The sequence below is a fragment of the Rhinolophus hipposideros genome, assembly GCF_964194185.1.
Source record: "Rhinolophus hipposideros genome assembly, chromosome: 7".
Taxonomy (NCBI): Eukaryota; Metazoa; Chordata; class Mammalia; order Chiroptera; family Rhinolophidae; genus Rhinolophus; species Rhinolophus hipposideros.
The window spans coordinates 36,821,668-36,838,248 of record NC_138053.1 but is presented as its reverse complement, the minus strand read 5'-3'; the positions used below and the strand labels follow the sequence as shown (position 1 = coordinate 36,838,248).

The window sequence follows — 16,581 nt, the reverse complement described above, 5'->3', positions numbered from 1 at the left end:
CTGTCAAGTCTCTCAGATCAATTAATTTATGATTGTAAGAAATACAGAACTCAAAAAGATTCACTGTTAGCATAGTATGCTTGCGCTGTTGGCAAAGCTGTCAAACCTACATCTTCAAATAGAGAAACAGATATGTTGGCAAAGAAAGGGCAATTATTCACATTTAGACAGCTAAGGTAAATACTGTATTTGGATAGTTCACATCACAAAACATTTGCTTGATTTCTTTTAGAGAGTTATTCCATTCTGTTACGCGGTAGAACCACACACAACCAGCGTGACTCTAGAACAATGAAACTATAGAGGTAACAAAATATTTCATTCCCTTGCCTATACCACTTTGTTGCCCCCCCAAAAAGGTATCCATATCCCTAGGCTTCCTGAGAAGTTTGTAATTTCTTGTAAGGAAGACAGGTATCTAAAGATGAGAGTGGAAACCCAAAAGCCCTGAATTATTAGGACCATAAAAAGTGGCAGGGGGGTGGGGGGAGGGAGATGAGGGTAAGGGGGATCAAATATATGGTGATGGAAGGAGAACTGACTCTGGGTGGTGAACACACAATGGGATTTATTGATGATGTAATACGGAATTGTACACCTGAAATTATGTAATTTCATTAACAATTGTCACCTCAATAAATAAATTTTAAAAAAAAAGTGGCAAAGAGAAGTGGCAAAATAGCAAAATATGTGAAAAGTTAGAGAAATAGAGTAATTATCTTTAAAAACAAAGAGAAATAGAGTAATTATTTCAAAGAAAGTCCATGAATTACTAAAATGTCTCCTCACTATAGTGGGAGAAACAAGAAATGAAAAACCCAGATCCACTCCTAGTAGTATCAGATGGAGACAGCAAGGTTGTCAATACTTCATATTGTAGTATTTTACCCATGCCAGATATTATCAAGCAAATCACACTGTCAGTTTTTAGACATTATCAAACGATGAATTGTGAAATGAAAAGAAAACAGGTATTCAATATTGGCCAGGGGAAAAGGCTCCTGAAAGGCACTTGAAAACAGTTGTGGGAATAGCAGCAGCAGCTTCCTGAGGGTGGGGCTGAAGGTATGGGAGGCAGTCAGGTGGGCAACAGTTACCTATAACTTGAAAAGCATTCCTACTTTCTGACCTAGTAATTCCATATGTAGGAAGCTAGCCTGAAGAAATAATTAGAAATGGGAATATAGATTTACTTTACACACCAGGATATTCTTCATACCATTACTGTTATATAGAAACTATGTAAGTAATAGGAGATGGCTCAAGAAATGCTAGCGTGTCCATAAAATGTATTGTTAGGTAGATATTTAAAAGTAACTTTTCTATTTAATCACATAGGAAAATTCTCATGATATATGTCAAATGGAAAAGGCAGGATATTCAAAAAGCAGTAAATACACTGTGACTGCAGTTTTTAAAAAGGTATGTGTGAATATGAAAAATAGACAAGAAGAAATCCAACACTGTTTTCCACTATTAGAGACATTTATTATTCATCTTTAGTCGTCTATGTACTTTTCACAATTCTCAAATGTGCACAAAATTGTTTTTCTATCAGAAAAACAATAGCATCTGCTTTAAAAAAATAATTAGAATCTAAGTTATCTTAAATTTGCCCTTCATGACTTAATCACCTTAAATATTTTTGAAAAAAATTATATATATACATTTTTATAGAATCAGAAATTGTGAAAACTATAAGACTATCCGAAATTAATCCTAATTCATAATCATTTTATCCTTCAAGTTTTCTGAGGAAGGAACAGAACACTATCTTCCTTAAAAAACAAAACAAACACCAAACATCCCTAGTACAAAGTTTTTCTTTAAAGCCAAACAGGAAACTCTCAAACAACTGTGGGACTATAAATCAGCATCGTCTTACTGTTTAGTGGAAATAGAACACCCTCAACTACCTTCCCTCCTTCCTAATCTGTGAAGACTGACTTTAATGAATTGCCAACACAATTAGAGTAAGAGAAAACTAACAGACATTCAGAGCCCTTAGAAAGAATTTCGTAGTGTTGATCAGTAGAGTATTAACACTTTCATCAATATGGCTATGCTTTATCGTCTCGCTCTAAAATAAGATATTCCCAATGTAACTGAGTGATTATTAAATACTCTAAGCTTTTTTAAGTATCATAAAAGACTGCCCTCTTCCTATGGCTGCTAAAGTACCAATACGGGCCAACTTAGTTCTCCTTAATCAGTTCTCTATGGCATTCTGAGTTTTATTACCTGAAGCTCCCTAAAGAATCTTATCTTTTAAAAATTCAGCTACTACTTTTCATTCCCATAATGTGTCCTTTCTAGACCCAACTGATCCCCAGGACACTTCACAATACTGCTGCTCCAAAATGTCAACTGTTAGAAAGGAAAGTGGCCTCTCTTTCCATGCCATTGATAACACCAGCAACTCTGCCTGTACGTTCTTTCTGCTTGTGAGCCAGATCACAGATGGGGAGAAAACTTACTTTCTTCACTGATAAATGACAAAGCAACTCAATCAAGTAGTTGACTAGCAAGATAGTTAGCTGGTGTCTAGCTATAGATAACTTCTAAGACCTGCTTTCTCCATTTCCCTTGTGACTCTATTTTTAAAAACCTTGAATTATGCAGCCTTTCTCCTGGATTCTTGACATACTTAAACTTGGCATCTCAAAAAAATTTCTTTTATGTAATTACAACAATTAGAAAATATACATTAATAAATAAATACATATAGTATATCAGTAAATCACCATTTATGACATTTTGGTATACAGCATTTCATATTTTCTTTGTGGATTTATATTTGTGTTTGTGTATTTATTTTTAAATTAGTATAATGGTTTTCAATATACAGTTCTTTCACCTCCTTGATTAAATTTATTCCTAGATATTTTATTCTTTTGGTACAACTGAAATAGGACTGTTTTCTTAATTTCTCTTTCTGATAGTTCATTATAGTGTATAGAAACATAACTGATTTTTGTGTATTAATTTTGTATCCTGTAACTTTACTGAATTCATTTATTAGTTCTAACAGCTTTTGATGGAGTCTTTAGAGTTTTCTATATATAATATCATGTCATCTGCAAATGAGTTTCACTTCTTCATTTCCAATTTGAATGCCTTTTATTTCTTTTTCTTCTCTGATTGCTCTGGCCAGGAATTCCAAAACTATGTTGAATAACAGTGGAGACAGTGGGCAACCTTGTCTCGTTCCTGATCTTGCAGGAAAGGTTTTCAGCTTTTCACTGTTGAGTATGATGTTAGCTGTGGGCTTGTCATATATATAGATGGCCTTTATTATGTTGGGGAATGTTCCCCTCTATACCTTGTTCAGAGTTTTTATCATAAATGGATGTTGAATTTTGTCAAATACTTTTTCTGCATCTATTAAGATGATCATATGATTTTTATCCTTCATTTTGTTAATGCAGTATATCACATTGACTAATTTGCAGATGTTGAAAACCATCTTGTATCCCTGGAATAAATCTCACTTCATCATGATGTATGATCCTTTCATTGTATTGTTGAATTTGGTTTGCTAATATTTTGTTGAAGATTTTTGCATCTGTGTTCATCAGGGACATTGGTTTATAATTTTCCCTTGTGGTACCCTTATCTGGCTTTTGTATCAGGGTATTCTGGCCTCGTAAAATGAGTTTGGAATAGTTCAAGCCTCTTGTATTTTTTGGAAGAGGTTGAGGCAGAATGGTATTAATTCTTCTTTGAATGTTTGGTAGAATTCACCAATGACATCATCTGGCTGTGAACTTGTTTGTTGGGAGGTTTTTGATTCAATCTTGGTAGGTGGTATGTTTCTAGGAATTTATCCATTTCTTCTAGCTCATCCAATTAATTTGTTGTTATACAATTGTTCACAGTAGTTGCTTATGATCCTTTGTATTTCTGTGATATCAGTTGGAACATGTCTCTAATTTCTGATTATATTTGAGTCCTCTCTCTTTTTTTCTTGGTGAGTCTAGCTAATGGTTTGTCAATTTTGTTTATCCTTTCAAAGAACCAGCTCTTAGTTTCATTGATCTCTTCTACTGTCTTTTCAGTCTCTATTTCATTTATTTATTCTCTAATCTTTGTTGTATTTCTTTCTACTAATTTTGGGCTTTATTTGTTCTTTTTTTAGTTCCTTCATGTATGAAGTTAGGTTGTTTATTACAGACTTTTTCTGTTCCTTGCGGTAGGCATTTACCACTATTAACTTCCCTCTTAGACCTGCCTTTGCTGCATCCCATAAATTTTGATATGTTATATTTACATTTTCATTTGTATTTAATAAGGGGCTAATATACAAAATGTATACAGAACTCATACAATTTATAGAAGAAAAAACAAAACCAAACAATCAAATTTAAAAATGGCCACAGGATCCGAATAGAAAATTTTCTAAAGACATACAGATGGCCAACTGGTACGTGAAAGCATGTTCTACATCACTAATCATCAGGAAAATGAAAATCAAAACCACAATGAGATATTACCTCACACCTGTTAGAATGGCTATCATCAAAAACAAAAAAGAAAGAAAGAAAAGAAATAAGTTTTGGCAAGGATGTGGCGAAAAGGGAACACTTGTACACTGTTGGTGAGAATGTAAATTGGTGCAGCCACAATGGAAAACAGAATGGAGATTCCTCAAAAAATTAAAAACAGAACTACCATATGATCCATCAATTCCACTTCTGGGTATTATTCAAAGGAAATGAAAACACTAATTTGAAAACAATCTGTATTCCTATGTTCACAGCAGCATTTTTTTACAATAGCCAATATATGGAAACAACCTAAGTGTCCCTCAGTGGATGAACAGATAAAAGACCATTAATGGATCTTGAGGGCATTATGCTAAGTGAAATAAGTCAGACAGAGAGAATGACAAATACCATATGATCTCTCTTTTGTGTGGCATCTATATATATCTATATATATATCTATATATCTATATCTATATCTATATCTATATCTATATCTATATATATATATATATCCCATCAGTGTACAAACATTTTGCTATTTCTCCCATTTAAAAAGAAACTTCTCTTCACTCTACCTTCTCACTAGTGGTTTTAAACAGACCACTTGATTGAAGAAATCTTATAAGTTTTTAATAGTTTTTAACCTGGTATACTTGGATTGTCTGCAGATACTGGCAAATGTGCCCCCACTTATCTATTATCCATAGCTTTGATTGCCTTTCCTTTCCATGACATTACTGAGCATTCTCAGAACAATGTTAAACTATGTAGATGATAAGTGGGCAGGTGGATTTTGCTGCTGACATTAATAAGGATATTTCTATTGTCTTATCATTAAGTATGGTAACTGGCTATTAATTTGGCAAAGATGTTTTCCATCATGTTAAGGAAGAATTCTTCCTACTCCCTACTTACCTAAAGTTTTAATCCAGATTTAATACTGAATTTTTATCAAATGCCTTTGTGGCATCTATTGAAATATGTTCTGGTTTTTCTCATTTAAACCCCTGAAGATGACAGATTATATTTAAAGTTAATCATAATGAGAACAAATTTTAATTTATGTAATATTCGTTTCTACAAAATACAGTTTGGTAGTTATGAAGCTTGATGACATAATGAAGCCCTGTGAACTCATTGCCCAATTTAAGAAATAGAACCTTAGCAATAATGTATCTACCCATCTGCTTCTCTCTTATCCCTTCTGCCTGCCTTTCTCTACCAGAGGTAGCAACTATTCTAACTTTTGTGATTATCATTCTTTTTGTGTTTTTATTTTTAATGCTTTTATCACATGTGTGTATACACACACTATATTGTTGGATTCTGCCTGTTATTATACTTTGTAAAAATGAATGTCATACCACATATACTCATCTGCCCACTTAGAGTTTTCACTGCCATGTTTTACAGACCTCTAAACCGCTGCCTTTCGCTGTCGTGTACTTTTCCACTGAATCAATATGCCACAGTTTATCTCTATTAGCCTGCCATTGTTCTTAATTAGTATGAACAAAATTTGGCAAAAGGAGCTTCAAATTACCTAAATGTCAGTAACTAAAAGTACCAACACTCAAAAGTGTTCACAACTAAGTATTCTTGACAGTTGAAAAAAACAATCTTTAAATATAGCTTATACCAGAATTCCATCTGTAAATACACATTTTTTTCTTCTCACTGCTGGACTTCCAAGTATAATTAAATTCTATAAAATGTCTTTTGGAGTTGCTTCTTGAAAATCCTTTTGTTCCAAATCCCTAAAGGGCAATGCTTCCTAGACAGCTCCATTCTGATAGAATGAGGTGCAGCATATTATCTGGACACCTCATGTACAGCATGTCCTAAACCAAACACAACCCCTGTCTGCTGCCTTAATCTGTTCTGTCATCTATTTCATATCTTGAATAATGGCCTCAGCATCCAACCAAATGCTCATCATAAATATGGAGCCATCCTTGACTCCTCCCTTTCCTTCTTTCCCATGAATAAGGAATAACTAAGGCAAGGTAGCTGCTGAATAAGCACATTAAAATGCAAATCTGACTATATGACTCCCTGGCTAAAAAGTTTTAAATATGTAGATGATAATCTCCAGTGTTTTTCAAATCATAGATTCTGACCCTTGGAAGCTCATGGCATTATTTTAGTGGATTGTGACCAGGATTCTTTTTAAATGAAGTAGAATAGAAACTATTAGAGTACATTGATGGGGGATAAATTTTGTGCCGTGAAACTCATTTTAGCTATGTGAATGTACACACTGATATGTGTAAAGTGTCACAAAATAAAATGTTTTTCTTATTGTGAATTGTTTCTAAATGTGTTTGAAAGCATCTACTGTATCTACTCCCTATTGGGAGATCAGAGGTCCCTTTCAGAAAATGATGGTAGTTAGGAACCTTCTCCTGAGAAAAGAATGTACAAGTACCTAAACATATGATATTTTTATCATATTCTTTATGATAGTGAACCCAGATTTCCAGACCTCATCATAGACCTCCAGGGAGATTTTATAAATAAGAAGCACTGATCTCCAAGGTGAAATTCAAATTCCTTAAGAAAGTGGGAACATTTGCCACACCTGTTTACCACTTTGCTCATGCTGAATTATAGGGCTGAAAAAGCATTTTCCTCCTTTGATCTTCCAGCTGCTGGTAATCCTTGAAACCTCAACTCAAACATTACTTCTTCTCTGAGACCTTCCTTCCTGACCATCCTTCTTCCCCTTGCTAGGTGGGGAGGTGCTCAACAAATATTTATGTGAATGGGAGAATGAATAAAATGCTCCCTGAACGTCTATTATAGGCAGGTGGATCCATGCAGTAAAGAGAACAGGTTCTGGAATCTGATGCCTAGATTTGAGGGCAGGCTCCCCTTCACTCACTAATTGTGTGAGCAGTAACACGTAATTTAACTTCAGAGCCATAGTCTACACATCAGCAAAATGGGAGTATCTGCTTTATAGCATTCCTGTGAGGGTTACACGAGGAAAATAAATGTAAAGTGCTTATATAGGGTTCTCAGCATAAAAGATTTAATAAATTTTAGCTGTAATTATTGAAAAATAATTAGAATCTATATACAAAATAATAGAATAGGTAATTGTGCATTTATGCTACATATAGTACAAATTATAAGGCTAGTTAATTTTGAGAATTCTTAGCCTGATAAGGGCACATTTATTAGCTTCAAAGCAAGACTGTGGATGGGCTTTTAGAGTCTTTAAGTCAGTAAAACTCTTCTCTTCTAAACTTGTTTTCAAAACAGGTTACTTTTAGAAGTTAAGATTTTTTAGCCTAAAAACAAATTTGAGAACATTTTAATTCTATACTCTTGTTCCTTTACAAAGTTTAAGTCACAATTCAAGAATGTTATAAAAATATACCTTCACTGTAAATTCTCCAGATTATCTAACATATTGGGCTAACAAACAAGCTGGTCAGGGGGAGGGTCAGGAAATAAAACTTTTGGAAAGATTCTATTTCAATAAGATCTTACTGCAGAACACAGGAACTCTCTATGTACTTCCCCTACATTGCTGTAGTTTATGGAATCTAAGATGCCAGCAATCATGAGACTATTCATGATTCTATGTACCACTGCCTAACATAAAATGCTGACAAGCTAGAACACAATACTAAGATGTCACTGAGAACGAGATGCATTCCAATTTCAAAGACGTAAAATGCTAAGAAGGAAACACACCTTGAAATTAACGACATATAGCATTTTTGTGTGGGTGTCTTAAATACTGTTTGAAATAAGATATAAGGCTTGGACATATTCTGCTAAATTGTTTCACCTACTTTAAATGTTGACTTTTCTTTTTAATAAAGCTCTTACAAGCTCATCTTGTATGCCTAGGATAGGGTTTTACATATAGTAAGAGGTCAAAGGGTACTTAAATGATGGTCATGGTTCAAACTTAGGGTTGGTTTAGCTATAAGAGCCATAGGTGTTACAGAATGATAAAAGATTACTTATCACTTAAATAATAAGTGCTATTAAAGTGACAATTTCTGTAACATAAATTACTCAACTTCACAGGTCTGTTTTGGATGGGAAATAAGAAAGCAAAACCATCATGGTAGATTTTATTGACAAATAGATGATGTCAGTTAGGAACAACAGCTGGTATTGCAAGGTCCTATTTACCTCTGTCTATACACTGCTGTGGTGCCTGGTACACAGTGAGTATTCAGAAATGCTTACTGAATGAAGACAGTACATTTAACTCACTGCTAAGAATGCACTTTATGGTATTTGTGGCGGCTTCAGATTTCAATCATAGTTCCATTCGCTACTTTCCAAAGTGACCACAGTTTGGTGAAGGACAGAGCAGGATGGTTTTGCCTTCATCTCCTGTTCCTGATCATGTTTCGGGAGGCCTGTCCTGCCTGTAGCTCATTCTGGTGCCTGTATAAGGCTGTGGGCAGAGTGTACTTGGAGATAGTTTTCTCAGGCACCACAAACACAGAAAGTCACTCTGCCGTACTCCAACATCCTGCACTCTTCCAGGGCAGGAGGTGGGCTGGGTCCCCTTTATGTCACTGGTGCCTATAGTGGTACCTGGCCACAATGTGAAGACATGCATGGTGACTTTAGCTCACTGCTCTCCTTATTCGGAAACTCCCACAGCTAGTTCTTATGCAGAAAGAAAAGGAAGGCGAAGGTGAGGGCAACGTAAAATAAAGAAGTTGGTCGATTTACAATGGCTTCAAACTATGATTCAATTATTGCTTGAGATAATATGAGTTTCCAGAATGCCAGCTTATTCCTCTGGCCAAATGTGAGATTTTACATATATGTGTATAATTCCATGTTATACACTATACATAAAATTATAATTTATAATCTTTGATATATATCAAAGTTTAGTATTTCTTTCAAATTAGGCAATTTATTCTTTTATTAATCCCTTAGTAAATCAACATGTGGTTAAGGAGTCGTAACTCCATGCAAATATTAAAATGTTATCTATACATGTCAACAACTGTAATATTAAAAAATTAAAACAGAACTACCATTATGAAAGGATATCATTTTAACATCCTTCTAGTATTAATTACAGTCGAAGCTGAGTGTGTAAAGGTAGCTGTTAGTCAGGAACCTTTGAGCAGACTGACTAAACACAACTGTTGGCAGCACCGGTGGACCAGCCAAGCCAGAAACAGCAGGGGAGGCAGGCAGAGCGCAGGCACAGCATCTGAGATGGAATGGCGGTGCTGGGGATTTATTTTTATCTCTGCTGCTGTTTCAAGCCGATAGTTATCTTTGCTTCCCAGGTATCAAGTAGGTTAGAGAAGGGTAGTCTGCAGGAAGTATTTGCAGGTGGGCTGAAATTGCCTACTAATTTCAAAGACCGTATAATTTAGTTTTTCAGGTCCAACTTCTCCCCAGCCCTCCAAAAGAAAACAATTTTTTTAAATTTCTGAGTGCTTTCCTAAATGTGGAAGCTAAAGAAAGAGAGAGAGAGAGAGAGAGAGAGAGAGAGAGAGAGAGAGAGAGAGAGCAAATCCAACCTCTGTTCTTTAGAGTTAGTGACTCCACTGCAGGCATTTTATAGCATTATTCAAGCCTTTAAAGTCAGCGTTTAAATGCTGATTAAGTCTTCAAGTCACTGTGCCTTTTAGAAAGACATACATTTAAAACTTGTTTGGCTGGCTGTTCCTTGTTTATTCTTGGAAAAGTGTGTGTGACTTAGTATTTTACAGGAGACACTACACGGTACTTAAAGAAAATATTTTCTATTTTCAGTCCTTTTCTCAAAAATAATTTCTATATTAGATATGCAAAACCAACTTCTATTTTCTAAAGGCTCTGGAATTGCTGAGTCTAAGTAAGCAATTAAATGACAAAGAATTTTGGAATGACAATCTTGTAACAAGTCCTGAGTTAATACTGGTGTCTGGAGTCCCATTTACTATGACGAAGTTAACACTGCGTCTCAGTGTCCTGGGACAATCAGCCCCTGACCAAGAGTCCCTGGGGCTGCAGGCAACTCCACTCTGCAAAGCCACCACAAACCAGAGATGTGGCCTTTATTTCTTGTGGGAATCCTTACCATTTCAGAGTTTATCTGAATTGTAAATATCCCACACATCTCTTTTTGTGTATGTGTGTGTACATGGATTTGAATAGGTTTTCTGGAATTTTACATACCTATTACCAGGATATAACATTTTGCATCTTCTGAAACCTTTGTTTAAAGTGCTAATTCATATCAATCAGAAACACACAAATAAGCCTTGTTCCTGACAGTCCTGTTTCCGCGAAAGTTCCCCATGGAGCGTTCTAGGTAAGTCCTACATTATTAATTCTTCTCTGAGTATTAGTCTGATTGTGTTTGGCAGACTCTGTGTGCCCCTCGGCGGATCCAATGTCTTACCCATTCCTGTATCTTTGTACACTGCGCACTTAGCAAAGTATTTGGTGCTAGTAAGGGCTGAAAGAATGTGCAATAAAGAAGAAACAAGCAGAAGCAACCTACTAGCACATCTATTGATTAGATACCCGTTTATAGTTTACTGTGAAAAACAATCATGTTAGTAGAGAACTGCATCAGCAACAACTTCCATTACTTGAAAAGACCGAGTTAGCCTGCTGTAAGCACCTCTCCTTTTAACGTGTGCAGTAATAGCGGGGAGACTTTCCCCCGGTGTGGAGACCCAGAGTTGTAGTTACAGCTCTGAGTCCAGTCACTGCGTCTTTAAACAAGAAACTTGCAAACATAAAAATACAGGATTTAGTTTTTAAAACTTCACCGGAACACACTTTTTGGTAAAATTCTCACCGGCCACATACTCAGTATCCAGTTAAAATATAAGAGACAGAACTATTCTGATTAGTGTGAAGCTTCCCTGACAACGAAGATGTGGCTGTTGGAAACCAGGCCCATTATACCAATGCATCCTCTGAATGCTGCACCTCGAACACCTCAGTACGGTAGCCCCTGTGGCTGTTACCAGCTACCTTTTCTGTTCAATTAGAATGCTCTATGGAAATGTATTATCCCAGGAAACCTTCGGTCACAAGGAGCCTAAGTATGGATTAGAGCCTGTGAGGATAACTGGTTGAGCCCTACTCTTCAAAACCAACACGGCGTTGTTTTGGCTGATGTATGCAGCTCCGGATATTCATGAGTTTAGAAATCACAACCAAGGGTTCCTATTGATATTTCCTCCTCTTTCTGAATCCTTTTATCAAATGCCACCATGACCATTCAATTTCCTGAGCACCTTCTTTCACTAAGGCAAAGGGGTGAGATGAATTGTTAAAGACACAATTTACACTTTTTATGCTATAAAAGCTGCTGCCCAATTGTGACAATAAAAATCCAGGAAATCAATGATTCTCAGAATTTTTTTTTACTCTTTAACAGCATACTGCTATACTTTATTTAATGTTCCAGCCTACATTTATTTAGAAGAAAATTTCAACCTAAGAGAACATGTTCAGGCACAAAAGTAAATATGCTTAAAAGCTAACCTGCCAAGACCCAAATTCTGACCTTCTAAAGACATTACTGAGGGGAAAAAATCCTATAATTAGTAACAAGGAACAGTATAACCACGCATTGCTTAGCCTCAGGGAAATGGGATATAATTTTAATACTAAATGTTTACTTTCAAAATGATGTTTTAACAATACTTCCGTTATACTTCAAGTATGTCTACATATGATCTTAGCATGGTAATTATATATTTTCAATCACTTTTGATGTAAAAACTGTAAATTTTGTTAGATTTACCAAATCCTTTCTAGGAAAACTTTCATAGTTTCTGAAACACTGTATTAAAAGACGACCAAAGTTCTCAGTAAGAAAAAGTATCTTTTGTGGAAAATCTAAATTTAAACCTTCCATTTTAAAGTCCTACACATTTTCCACATAGGGAACCTCTGTAAGCATACTTCTTCAGGGTTTCTGAAGCTATCAGCACAGGCACTGTTAAATTCTTATGGCTCTCGAGAAAACAGAGGAGTACTGTACAGAAGACCCTCACATTTGGGCCTCTGCATATTCCCTGTGGGCTGTGCCAACCCACTCTCTCCCTTGTAATGACTCTTTGTTTTTACTAAGTCCCAAAGGGCTGGTGAGAGAGAGCTCGGCAAAGAGAAAGGGGGAGGGGTGGATGGAATGCAGCTGCAGTCTCTGAAACAATGCTGAGTCCATATATTTTGTTCCCAGTTAGAATAATAAAAAAGGGACTGCGGTGGGGGTGGGGGTCAAGGAGACAGAACCCAAAGTAAGCAAGGTAGGGCCAATATTCCAAAGCCCTCAGTCCGCAGCTTCCTTCCCACCCACCCCTCCACTTTCTCCTCTACTAAATCCAATAACAATACAATTGCATTAAAAAGCTTATCTGTTAAAATTCAAATACCCATTAAGATTTTAAAGCTATCAGTCATTTATATTTAAGTTACTTTTAACAGTGAACTATACTCAGGCAAGAATGGAGTAGGAAAAAACAATAGAGCTTGCAAAGATAAACTAGGGAAGCTTGGACACACAAGACAGGAAAGCTTGGGGTAAGTAGGTAGGAGAATTCAGAAAAGGATGTCCCAGGTCTCAAATATAAACTGCCTGCTTTGCAATGGTGCCTACAGCCTGGGGGAAACTGGTATGCCAGAGAAAACCATATTCCTTTTCTTTTTTTTAAATTAAAGTTTATTGGGGTGACAATTGTTAGTAAAGTTATAAAGATTTCAGGTGTACAATTTTGTAATACATCATCTATATATGACATTGTGTGTTCACCACCCAGAGTCAGTTCTCTTTCCATCACCATATATTTGATCATATTCCTTTTAAGACTGAAAGCCTGCACATGTTGGTTCTTCATTATTCAGTCTAATCTGGTGCTTCCTAAAAACCCCTAAGAAAATGTCCTTCACTGGCATTGCCCTACCCTCCATGTCCCAACAGGGAGAAGGAGAGAATTTAAGGGAAGAAGCAGAGTCCAAACAAGGTGACAGCTGCTAGTGAGGGAAAAGCAGCTCCAAGCGGACTCTTCTCTCTTAGGTCTTGCCCTCTCCTCCCAGACAACCCTTTACTGAATCTATGTAGCCCTCCAGGGCTCAGGGACTTAGGCCTGTCTCTGGAACATCCCTTTAGATATTATTAATGCCATTAAAATTTTCCAGAAAACTCAAGAAGCCTTAAGTAAACAACTGAAACTAATACAAACAGAATCAGCATGAGCTACAGACTACCTAAACAGCTTTAAAAAATAAATTTAGGAGAATGCTTGTTCCAATTAGGATCCCACTCAGGAACCCTCAGTAACTGGGATAGAAGAAAAGGCCTTCGTTGTAAAGCTATCATGTAGAAAAGCTCTGTCATCCACACACAAACATCTCCTTCAAGTGAGTATTATACAGATTTAAAAGTACTCCTAGTTGATGTTGAATAATAATTACTCTCTTGACTCTTGAAATGTTTTCAAGTTATAAAGTTTAGAAGCACTGCATTTACATTGAATTTTTGCATTTTGTAACATAATACAAAGTCACAAGTATGTAGATTTAGAGTAAGGACAAGTATAATCTTCACCCTCAGCTGTCTTTATAGCTTTAAAATCCATTTACAGATATTCCACCTCTCCATACTATAACAAGCATAGAGACAAATTCAGAAATGCATACTAATTTCAGTGAAGGAATGAGTCTATTTATTAATATTAATAGTAATAAATAATACTGACATTTACTGTAAAGCTTATCATCTATTATAAACACAAAATTCATAGGTGCGTCTTATTAGGAATTATCATTTATTACGTTTTTAAATGCAGCAATAAAATTGACATGATATTTTCTTTATTTTGTGTACTGGAAACTCAATTTTCTATTTATACGTTTAATTGCCTAGTATGTACAATCAAAGAAATTAAGTGAACAGGTAGCAAAGTTTAATAGAAACAACAATCACATAATCACAACTTTCTCGAAATTAGTAATTCCTTGTGACTTAATTGTGGTAAACAAAACATATTCTCATAGTACTTTGAACTATGTTATACTTCAATAAAAAGGCTAAAAAAATGCAATTATCTATGTTTTGGAAAAAAGGACTCTCAAGTATATCTGAATTATTTTTTAAATAAATCAAGAAGAGAATTCAAGCGTCTTCAAAGTTCCAGAAATTTATGTTGAGTCACAAAGCTCACAAAATGAGCGACAGCATATTGAGGCATAAGTGAAAACAAATTTTAAGAGTTAAATATGTGTGTAAGAAAAATTAATTTTCTTGCTAAATCAATAAGAGTGATACTCACCCCTTGGAGACCTTGGAACTGAATTGAAGGTCGAAAAGGAATTACATTCTGTTAAAAGAAACATAAGAAACAAACAGGTCAAACTTGGTTACTGTGAGACAGAATGACATATTTAAACTTAAATCTGTGCATGTGGTCAGTGCTATAGTTTGTGAAAGTATCTTTTCAATACATACTTAGGTTTACGTATCATCATATTAAGAGGCCTTGCGGAACAGAGTTGCATTTCTCTGCATCACGCAATCAAAAGTATCTTTTGGCAGTGTAGCTAATCAGGGTTTTGAAAATGACTGACATGATTTGGCAAAAAATGATTAGTATACCAATTCGATTTTACATTGAAAAAAACATACTCTCGTTTAGTTTTTTCATGTTTTTGAAAGAGGTAGGGACAGGGAAGAGATAATTGGAAGAACTTGCAAAACTCTTAGTAAGATGCCAGAAATGTAAAATTAAAGAAATACTTAAAACTTAAAGAAATATAAAAGTAAAGTATTTGAGAGTGAACTGTGGTTTCCATTTTCTCACATTTTACTGCAGATTAATATTCAGTTGAGGGTCAAAAAGTTTCCCACAACATTCTCACCAAGAGAATGTAATTTTTAGAACTGTGTTTTGTTTTATTATGAGCTCTCATTGCTTTAATATTTTATCATAGATTTGTATATTTAGAAGCTGTAATTGTAAATATCTACCATAGTCTCAGTCATGGCTTCCTGTATCCAAAGTCAGTAGGTATGGTTTTTTAAGGAAACGCTTTTCCAAATCGTTAACAGAAATTCATGGAGAAATCAGATTTGGGTAATAATTATAACACATCAGCCTGTAAACTATCCTTCACACCCTTACATCCAAATCCAAGGCGCAAAAACAGAAACAGTGGTTTCTGGTCTCATCTCTACCTCCAATAAAAATAGAGGTAGGCACCCCTGTACCCCCTCCGTCCCTTCAGACATTGCACATTACCTACTACTTCCAGTTACCTCCTAAAACTTCTCTGCAGACTTAAAGGTGTATTAATCAGGATTACAATTAACTAAAGAGAAATCAGGCAAGGAAGAGAACGTCTCTAAAAGATAGATCACCTGAATATAAAATCAAGTGGTAGCATAAATCATTCTATTATTTATTTATATAAATGAATAAACATCCTTTTGGAGAAAACATAACAGATACTATTATCATTGTTTCGACACCCTACAATGACCATTTTTAACTTCAGACTTATCGGCAGACTCCAAGTACTACTAACAAACTCGTTTCTTGAAGTGGGTTTTTGAAAAAGGGAAGACAGTATAATGTTAAGAAAACTTTGCAAACCAGGAAAATTTTAAGTTTCAATATAATACAACAGTTACGTTTTCTTCCCCTGAAGCTTAAGTAAGGTTTTAATTGTTATCCAGCATAAGAAACAGAAATGCATAATGTATATCAGTTTTGAGAAAGAGCGCATGACATTAGCATCTAGGTAAGAATACAAGGTAACATTCCTGGATTTCCCTCCTACGATAGGATTTGAATTATCTAATTAACTGTAAAAAACAATGTGATTATGTGAACAAACACAAATCAAAAAGACAAATTGAACCTGCAATTGTATTTAAAATGCATGGAGACAGGAAATACATACTGATAATGTGTACCTCAACAAAAAAAAGGAACACAGAAAGGTAATGCTGGAAATTTAAAAATAATTTTTAATAGTGATTCATTCTAATTCGTGGTATTTTATGAAAATATAAAATATAGATTAATGCTAACTTGAATTTTCTTAGAGAGAAAACCCCACCCAAACTACCTGCCACAGCCAAACTTCT

The 16,581-nt window shown here is 35.3% G+C and overlaps 1 protein-coding gene across 2 annotated transcripts in view; it reads right to left on the bottom strand.

Annotated features, from left to right (window-relative positions):
• Positions 1-16,581, bottom strand: part of ELL2 (elongation factor for RNA polymerase II 2) — a 71,378-nt gene that overhangs the window by 39,288 nt on the left and 15,509 nt on the right. For both annotated transcript variants that reach the window (XM_081054255.1, XM_081054256.1), the window contains exon 2: positions 14,765-14,812. In XM_081054255.1, the coding sequence (XP_080910381.1) occupies positions 14,765-14,812 (48 nt within the window). The remainder of the gene's footprint in view (positions 1-14,764; positions 14,813-16,581) is intronic.